The 10413-nt window shown below is 35.2% G+C and overlaps 1 protein-coding gene across 4 annotated transcripts in view; it reads left to right on the top strand.

The window, feature by feature from the left end:
• Nucleotides 1–10413, top strand: part of VWA8 (von Willebrand factor A domain containing 8) — a 349620-nt gene that overhangs the window by 137535 nt on the left and 201672 nt on the right. For all 4 annotated transcript variants that reach the window (XR_005532644.1, XM_039257082.1, XM_039257083.1 and 1 more), the window contains exons 18-19: nt 4698–4804; nt 7845–7951. Coding sequence is in view for 3 of the 4 variants with exons in the window: in XM_039257082.1 (XP_039113013.1) it covers nt 4698–4804; nt 7845–7951 (214 nt within the window). In the remaining variant the exon portion in view is untranslated. The remainder of the gene's footprint in view (nt 1–4697; nt 4805–7844; nt 7952–10413) is intronic.

Genomic DNA, 10413 nt, shown 5'->3' with positions numbered 1-10413 from the left:
TACAAATTTTTGGATAGTTTGTTCTAGCTTTGAGAAGTATGCTGGTGCAATTTTGATTGGGATTGCATTGAATGTGTAGATTGCTTTGGGTAGTAATGACATCTTAACTATATTCTTCCTATCCAAGAGCATGGAATGTTTTTCCATTTCTTTGTTTCTTCTTCCATTTCCTTCATAAGTTTTCTATAGTTTTCATCATACAGATCTCTTGTATCCTTGGTTAGGTTTATTCCGAGGTATTTTATGGTTTTTTGTGCAATTGTGAATGGGATCAGTTTCTTGATTTCTCTTTCTGTTGCTTCATTGTTGGTGTATAAAAATGCAACCGATTTCTGTATGTTGATTTTGTACCCTGCAACTTGGCTGAATTCTTGGACCAGTTCTTGTAGGCTTCTGTTGGAGTTTGTCGGGTTTTCTGTGTAGAGTATCATGTCATCTGCGAAGAGTGAAAGTTTGACTTCCTCTTTGCCAGTTCTGATTTGGCAATTCTTTCTTAATATCACCTCAGAGAAGGACTTAAAGGAATATATAAGGAGCCATGTTTAAGAATGTTCATTGCATCATTGTTTAAAGTGAAAATTTGGCAACAACCTATCTGTCCATCAGTAGGGAATGAATATATAAATTGACATATTCATATAATGAGTATGTTAAAATAGTTAAAATGGAGTAGATCTATTTGTATCAGTCATGCCAAGTTAATAGCAAGCACAAAATAAGCAGTTTGCATGAGGAAATTTGGGGTATGTTGCCATGTATAAAAATGCTAAGTATGACAAAAATGCAATATATTTTTATTCATACTTATAAAGCAAAATAAAAATGTGGACAGGAGAGTACGTGACACTTTCAGGATGAGAATTACCTCCAGAGATGAAAAGAGATAAAGAGACTATTTTAAAGTTACCTCTGGAGGCGCCTGGGTGGCTTAGTTGGTTAAGCGTCCGACTTTCGCTTAGGCCATGATCTCGCGGTTCATGGGTTCGAGCCCGCATCAGGCTCTGTGCTGACTGCCAGCTCAGAGCCTGGAGCCTGTTTCAGAGTCTGTGACTCCCTCTCTCTCTGACCCTCCCCTGATCACACTGTCTCTCTCTCTCTCCTAGAAATAAATAAAACATTAAATTAAAAAAAAATAAAGTTACCTCTGTAACTTTCTATATGCTTGAAATATTTCAGTTATAAAACTTGAAAAACTTAAAATTTTTTTACTTTTAACACTCATAAATATTTTACTGAATTAAATAGTCAACTGCTTTTTCCAGTGTTACCAACTGACCACAATAAAACCCTCTTTGTCACCACTCATGACACTTTGCCATAGAGTGAAACAGCTATCTTGGTTATGCATTATCTGTTGACTTTAGCAAGGCTACACACTCAAAAACCCTTTTTACTAATCTTCTATTCAAGATAGCACATCGCAGGAAGGTAAAAGAAATTATTGCTACCTAAATTTTTTTTTCTTTTTTTGGTGACCTCATTCTATATTGAAGCAGTGAAAATAAACTAAGTTTCACAAAAAAATTTTAAAAGATGAGATAATTTATGTTAATGGCATCTATTATTTATAGCAGACAAATCAAAGGAAATTCTTTAGTTTAAATTTGTTAAACATTAAATTTATTAAGTATTAGCTTGGCTTTAAAAATCTTGTTAATTTAACTTTTAAAATACTTTTCCTTTATTTGGGGGCCACCTGGGTGGTCCAGTCAATTAAGTGTCTGACTGTTGATTTGGGCTCAGGTTGTAAGATTGAGCCCCACATCAGGCTCCTCACAAGCATGGAGGCTACTTGGAATTTTCTCTCTCTCCCTCTCTCTCTGCCCCTCCCATGCTTGCACTCTCAGTCTCCCAAAATAAATAAACTTAAAAAAATACTTTTTATTTATTTGTCTATGGCAGTTGAGTTCAGACTAGAACATTTTTTCATCTGAGAGAATGGTTTCCTAAGTACCTTATCTTTATATCCTGTAATATGTACACCAAGTCTTGGAACTAAATGCATATTTCATTTTCTGGATAGTTGAAAACGTAATGAAGCCAAAGGAAAGAAACTTTAGATGATTAGGAAGTTATTAGGTATTTTATATTCCAAAAGTTCTTTTATTGTGGAAGAGTTAATTAGAAGTTCCTGTAATAAGAGTTCTATCCATGTTCTATTCTATTTTATATGTCATTACATTATTTGCTTATAGAAAATCTTGGAATGATGATCCTTTAGCATAGAAATTTTAGGCAGAGGTATAAGAATTAGAAATGAAGATTAACTGTCTCTGACATGGAGGTAATGAGGAAATTTTCCCAGTCACCAAAAACTTAGTTTGCATACAGTATTTTTCTCTTGTGACCTAAAATGAATGACATCTCTAAAATTTCCACTCTTTTTACGTTATTAACCAATTAATTTTTTAAAAATCATAAGCCCAATGGAACTAATCATATGCCATGTTAAATGATTATAATGATTATTGTCGATGTATTTTTTTTGTTCTGAAGAATGATTTTGCTTTCCCGAGAGACTGTTTAGGGATTTATTTCTGGCTTTAACACTTGCTGTTTAGTGTTTTAAGGCTCTTATTTCAGAAATCTAGATATTCTTTAGGTTTTTCTGTTATTCTGCTTACTCTCTGAGTCTAGAAGATATGAATTATTTTTATGCCTTTGAAAACTGCTTGGTTCCTTTTATCTTCCAAATAACTTGGCTAAATTAACCAAGATATTTGGTACTTCAAACATTTGAAATTTGTTAATAGATTTTATGTAACTTCTTTCCTTTTAACTACTTCAGATATCTGAATTAACAAACAAAACTTCTCCAGAAAAAGTAAATAACTCACAAATGTAGTAAACTAACTTTATAAGTAGAATGAGACATAAATTAACTTAAATATTCAGAGACTATTTATAAACTTAAGATTAAAATCACAGGTATCAATTAATTAATTACACATTCTAAATAGAAGTCACAGTCTACCTAATAGCCTCTGAGCCCCACAGTCTTTTTCTTCCACACTTGCTCCTAATAGTACCACCCCTCTTCCCTGCACTGGTAATTTGGGAGCATCCCTATCCTTGCTCTAGCTTCTCATGCTACCATCCTGAGAAACCCTATCTTATTACTTAATCCAAAGACCGTATCTCACTTCTGTGACAACGACACAGTAATTTGAGTTAGCCTAGGGTAACTACTTCTGTTTTTGTTTCCTAGAATGTGGTTGAGTATTTTTTTAGTTTTTTGTTACAGCCAAGACCACAGAGACTGGAGACTTTCCAATTCTATTTTTACTGGTAGTAAATGAAGATAATGATGAAAATGATTTTAAAAAGGCATTGTGGTGCTCCTAATAGTGATAAATACCCTTAGAAACTTTACAACAGGGTATGTATTTGTTTTTGTTATAGGGAAGTAGGATAGAAATAGTGCTGTTTCATTCATTCACTCATTTTATGAAAGGCCACAGACAGAGAGAAAAAGCAAGTAGAAAATATCAGTGAGCAATGGGAAAGGAAAGCGTTTACTAGGAAAAATTGAAACCTAGAAAAATTAAGGTTGACCGAATACAACCTGACATACTTTTTTCTCCTCGTTTGTGGGATGAGCCAGTATCTTTTTTTTTAATTAAGCAAGTAAGTCTTACTTGATGCTGAACCAATGAGCTACTGACCTAGAGTTTAGAAATTCCCCTATCATAGCCTAGAACCAAAATGATGCTGGAGGTGGGAGATAGTGTCAGCTATGTGGATTATATCATAGGGACAGGAAATCCATCAGTTCTTCAGATGCTCATTCATTTGCCTTCTCGCTCACGCCAACATCTGTTTTCTTCGAACTTACACTCAAGGCTGTGGGAATCACCACCAAGGATTTAGAGCAATGGAAAGCCTAAATTAGAAGTGTTACGTTTTCAGTATGTTTATTTGGAATATCGTGGCACACAGAGGTTAGTATATAGTAGTATAGCACAGGTAATGGGTTAAAAAATCGTTTCTGTGGGCTCACTTGGGATCATAAGTTCTAGACATAACTTTATTTGTGTGGGTGGGAAACTCCATTTTCATAATCTAAGCTCACGATGTTCATAGAGTCTATTTGTAGATGAAGAATGCCTCTGTCAGTCACCAGATTGTTGTTTTGACAATATTCATATAGAACAGACAAGCAGATATATTTTTAAAATGGAAGGAAGTTGAAGCTGGATAGCCCTAAATTGAGTACTTTGTGTTAGAAAGTAAACATCATTAATCCGCTTCCACTAATTTGAAAATCTAATTGCCAAGTTGGAACAGGTTAAAGTGTTGTTTTATCTATTTAAGAAAATTTGATAATCCAGTTAAATAGTTAAACATGATTTATGAGGTTTAGTAAATCCATTTTAAGAAGTAAATTATTTTAAATCATGTCCTGTAAAATGTTGTATGTAAATGAATACTGATAATTACACATAAATTTTACTTATTAAAAGAGCTCAACAAACATATATTTCATCTTCACAGGTGCTTCAAGTTTATATTCCAAAATTTTTTATGGATTTCACAGAGCAAGACTGATCTTTCATAAATGGTTATATTGAAATAGAGAACAAGGGAGGAGAGAAAGAGAGAGTTTGTGTGTGTACGTGCCAAAAGATACTTAGGAATCACTGAACCTTTGACTTTATCATTCTATCCTTCCCCCCACCCCACCCTCAATCCTCTAGGTTCTTACCAAGCCTTGCAAGGTCAGCATTAGAAAAAAACCTGGCAGATGCTGGAATAGAAATCAGTGCTGAAAATAATCAGGAACCAGAATTGGAGGATTACAAGTGTAAGTATTTGATTTGTTTCTTAAGTGAAGTAGTAATTATCAGACATTTGTATTATTGTTTTAATTTCAGTAAAATACAGTTTTGTTTTCCATCTACTTTGTTTTATACATTGGGTTGAAGAAACAAATCTTTTCTTTAAAAATTATTGAAACCCACTTACAAGTCAAATCTTAGACTTTTCCTTTATTTCAGTGCATACCAGATACAGGTCCTTCACACAGTCACAATTCAGACAAACCTGTTCAAGTCTCTTAGAATCCCTGCTGTAAATAAATTTATGCAGTTTTGTTTTACCTTTTTTTCCAAATGTATTTCCCCATAGAATCTAGAATTCTGTTTTCCTTGCACAACATTTACATTTTGAGGACCACTAGTACCCTGCAGAATATGTTTGGGAAACTATTCTAGGTTGATATAGACTAAAATAATATTCCAAGTACCATTTCATGCCTTCTTACTCTTTCTGTTTCCACCTTTATTGTCTTTTGTGATCCTTTTTCGTCTGGATAACCATAAGTATAGTTTTGGGGATATAAAAGTTCCCTATTCTTCAATTAGAACACAACAAATAGTTCTCTATTTTTTGAGGTAATTACCTGTTATATGAAAAATCCAATGTGTGCCCCCTTTCTAATGAGGGCTTATTGTGACTCTCTTTGTAGTAGATGTTTTTAATAGTTGGGGCTACACTAAGATGGGAATTTGGTGTTGAAGAAACGAGATGACTTTTTTAGGTAAAATTATAAACTCCACATACCGATAGATCTGGGGACAGATATGCCCAGACAGCTCAAGGAGATGGAATAGCTCTGGGACCTTGACCTGGAGACTCATAATGTTACTTGACTGAACCTTTGAACATATCCAGAGAAAGCCCACGTCGTTCTGACTGTACATTTTTGCTCAGTCTTGGTACCAGGTCAGTGTCAGTTCCCATCTGCGCCTTGTATAGGGGATGAGGAACCTAAGAGACTTTTGACCCATATGGTTCCATTTATCTTTAATGTCATCTCTCATGAGGAGAATTCATTTAATGTACTCTCCTTGTTCGAAGGACGAGATTCACCAGATAACCTTCTGATGAGGATTTGGCTTTCCGTGTGGGTCTCCCCCACTGAGTAATATGCTGCTATGGCAACCAGCGTACCCTGTGGTCCATAGGGAAGTTGTAGTTTTCATTGTGTTGTAGTATTTTCAATTCTTGTTTTATATATCAGAATTTATGTATAGATCAGAATATTTGTGTTTAATATTCTCCTGAGTGTTAGGTTTGTTGTCAGTTGACATGACAAAATCAGATTTTGAGTCTACAAGACTAAGGACCTTGACAAATGCACCAAAATAATGCCATCCTTTGAGATTTCTTAGGAGACACAGCTAGCCAGCTTTCTCCAGGATGTATAAGCATCACCGTTCTCTGAGTGCATGTCCCTTTTCAAGCTTAAAATTTTAACAATGAACATGAGTTGTGTGAATTAAATTGTCCTAAAGCCCCAAATCAAACTAAACAGAAGTGTTCCATAAACTAAACCATAGATGGTATCAGATGCTACTTGAATCTGAAATTATGCTTGTCATCTCAGCATAAAAGCATATAGTTAAGTCACTGTCACAATCCTGATCTTTCTCTGTACAATTTTATATTGGGTCTGTTTCGGAGACCTGATGGTAGAAAATAAACAGTAGATTCTCAACATGACAGCTCATGGTTCTTCTCTATAGAACTTATAAATAAAAGGGAAATATCAAGGATCTATTGGAGAGAGAGGTCTGCTTTGCTTTGGCAAACATGTAGCACTCGGCACTGATTAAACAGGGTGACAGTTTAATTATTTTTAGCTCAAAATAGTTCACAGTACTGCAGAACACAATGTTTCTCCCCCCCAACCCTATCTTTCAAAATGCTTTAGCACAAAAGAGCAATTTTCTTATTTGAAGTGGGGCGGGGTTGGGGAGAAGATAGGTCTGAAGGATGACATCCTAATTCAGAAGAAGGCATCCTAATTATCTGTCTGCTTGCTCGGGTATTTCCACAGGGTGGAATATTATTTGGAGTCAAAGGAGTAAACATACCCCACTTAGCAGAAAGAGCATTAGACTATCCTAAGTTCTGTTTTTAGCTCTACCCATGTTAGCTGGGTAGCTTTAAGCAAATTACTTAATTTATGTCCTTAGCTACCTCATAATTCTTATCTCATTGAGATTATATGAAATTATATGAGAAAACAATGAAGCTTCCAGTTTGAGATCTGGCCTATAGAAGGTCCTCAATAAATGATGGCTTCTATTGTAATCATCAGTATTACTTTAACAACTATCACAATTAATGTTACGATTATTAACCTTGAAATACGTCAGACAGTGAACATTTATATCTCTTTACTGTGGAGAATACATATGAGATGTGTTCCATGACTTCAAATTTATTATTTTATTTTAATGAGATCATATTCTATTCTAGACCAACTAAAAAAGGAGACAATAAAATAGTAATTATCACAGAATATGTAACACATGGGGTACGTACTTGAAACTACAGATCTCCTGGACCATCCCTGAAAATAGTAATTTGAGAGGTCTTGGGGTGGGGTGCGGGGGAGGTTGGTTCATCAATATTTTTTACTAGAACTCTAGGTGATTCTCATTTGGAGTTTTTTCAAAGGGTAGATTCCCAAGAAAGATATTCAAAGTACTTCAGAACTTTTGAATGTGTATCCAGCCTTGTTTATGTGTGATAGTCTCTGACAAAATAAGCTTATGAAGGCTGCTTGATTGAGTTCTGGTGGTGGGAGCAGTTCTTCTGTAATTGTATATGCTATTTGCTACATACATTATTTTAAATAAAATTTATTATATTTTGGATCATTTTAAACTTTTATGTAGCGCTGTGATGTTTTATTACCACCTTCAATCTTACTTCATTTTCCTTAATAAGCCTATGAGATGTTAAAGAAGCTGTATTGTATTATGTTCATGTTGGACTTGGTTTCTCTGAGGACAGTGCTACGAGTAATTCTTTATCCGGTGGGAAATGTTTAGGTGAAGTAGCTTCTGGATCTCTGAGGATTGGAGCTGTTACTGCACCGATCTATAATGCCCGGGAGAAAATGAAAGTGCCTGATGTTCTGTTCTATGATAACATTCAGGTAAGATCACTGCTTTGCATTTATGGATAAATCACCTCTTACATTGAGGTAATCAACTCCACAGTGAAACTGATATTTAGTTATTTTTGTAATTTGCTAAGTTAAGTTAAATTCAGATGATGCAAGATGAGGTGTTGAAGCATCTTTTTTTCTTTAAATTTTTTAATGTTTATTTTTGAGAGAGACAGAGACAGAGACAGAGCATGACTGGGATAGTAACAGAGAGAGAGGGAGACACAAAATCCAAAGCAGGTTCCAGTCTCCGAGCTGTCAGCATAGAGCCCAATGTGGGGCTTGAACCCACAAGCCATGAGATCATGATCTGAGCTGAAGTCGGATGCCTACCAACTGAGCCACCCAGGCACCCTGAAACATCTTTTATTAAGACATTGTAAACTTTTAAATTCTTTCCCAAAGACACTTGAAAACTGGAAGAGTCATATATTTTCTGTGTGCACATGCACTATACTCTGGGTAAATAAAATGAATATATCATGAAATTAAGAACGAAAAGAACAAACACTCATCCTCTTCTTTCCTGTCAGTTAAATTATCTCAGCAGTTCAAAGAGGATGTGTCCTATGTATTCTTTCCCTCATATTCCTTTCCTTTCTCTGAAAAGTCCTAATATTTTTCTATTCTTTTCCTTTTTCTCCAAGGGATAAAGGTAGATAATTTCTCACTTGTAAACTAATCAGTAATTATAGACCTTCCGCTAAGTCCCCAAAATGAGTGTATACCCAGAAAGGTTAACTGTAGATGTACACTTTAATAAGAATATTTTCCAGAGAACAAGGGGGAGAAGAAGGGGGGAAATGGTGGGGGAAAGGGAGAGAGGCAAACCATGAGAGACTCTTGAATGCTGACAAGAACTGAGGACTGATGGATGTGGGGGGGTGGGGGGGATGGGCATGGAGGAGGTCACTTGTGGGGATGAGCACTGGGTGTTATGTGGAAACTAATTTGACAATAAACTATTTGTAAACAAACAAACAAATACTTTCCAGAGAAAATGCTATAAAAGGAGTTTTTCCTTTTCCAGATTTTATGTCAAGTGGTTATATAGTTAAATTTTTCTCTAATATTTGCTCCCTAATCTGCATGTAAACAATATACATTACATTATGTTAGAAGAACTTCTACTTACTATTTTTACTATATTAAAGAGTTAGAAAAATTAAAAGTTTTTTCTCTGCCATTTCCCAATCATATTTGTTGTTCAGTTAGTACCATAATTTATATCCCTAGATTATATTAACAATGTAGAAGGTACTGGGAAAATTCTTCTTTCTCAATAAAAATCTTGATTAAATATTTTGAAATCTGTCAAAACTGTAGTTACTACCTATGTCATAGGCAAAAGCATGACCTAGATTTGTTTTGTATCGATTCTATAGCCCATTAACTAATGTAGGTCTTATTTTTCTTCCAAAGAGTTAATGCTCTTAAGCAAGCAGTGGACAAATATGCAGACAATAAAGTTACTTTTAAGACACAAAGGAGGAAAAGAATCTTGCCTATCAAGAAAAACAAAAACATGATTGTAAAGAAAATATACTGTTCCCAAGCATTGATAGTATTATACTCTGTTCATGTAGTCGAAAGGAATAAAGAAAAAAGAATCAAGAAATGTTATAAGTGACAATTTGAAAAACTCCATAGTAGCAAAGGTTGAAAAGACTTCCCAGTGTTTAAGAATATAGAAAATTCAGTAGCAGGAAGGGCCATTGTGCCCTTGAACACTGTCTGTTGCCATGGTGCTTATGACATAGACATTGAGGACTGCAGGGCTGCTGTGAACTTTACACAGTGGCCCCGAGGGACTTTCTGTAGCCTGTCTCCAATTGTACCTTTTCTTCATAAAGCATTGTGAATTAACCATTAATGAAAAATTTTAGCTGTATCAATTTAAGGAACCATGGCTTTTGATTCAGTTTGCTTTTGTTGCATATGTTACTATTTCCTTTTATGCTGTACTCCATTTTGAAGCAGTAGTCTCCACTGTCTCTTAAATATTTAGAGGCTTCTATACCATCCTGTTCTATGCCTTGAGTTCCCTTTGCCACATTTTATTGAAATTGATTTTTTTTGGTGACATAATTTTATTTTAAGTTTATTTTTTTATTTTTTGTTTTTGTTTTTTTTTTCTAATAGTTTATCGTCAAATTAGTTTCCACATAACACTCAGTGCTCATCCCCACAAGTGCCCTCCTCCATGCCCATCCCTCCTCCCCCCCACATCCATCAGTCCTCAGTTTTTGTCAGCATTCAAGAGTCTCTCATGGTTTGCCTCTCTCCCTTTCCCCCACCATTTCCCCTCTTCTTCTCCCCCTTGTTCCTCCGTCAAGTTCCTCCTCATCCTCCTATACGTGCAAACATATGATATTTGTCCTTCTCTGCCTGACTTATTTCGTTCAGCATAACACCCTCAAGGTCCATGTTGCTACACATGGCCAGATTTC

This window comes from Hyaena hyaena, unplaced genomic scaffold, assembly GCF_003009895.1.
Source record: "Hyaena hyaena isolate Hyena2069 unplaced genomic scaffold, ASM300989v1 scaffold_598, whole genome shotgun sequence".
NCBI classification, from domain to species: Eukaryota; Metazoa; Chordata; class Mammalia; order Carnivora; family Hyaenidae; genus Hyaena; species Hyaena hyaena.
The sequence above is the reverse complement of the archived record's forward strand: the minus strand, read 5'-3'. Positions and strand labels throughout refer to the sequence as shown.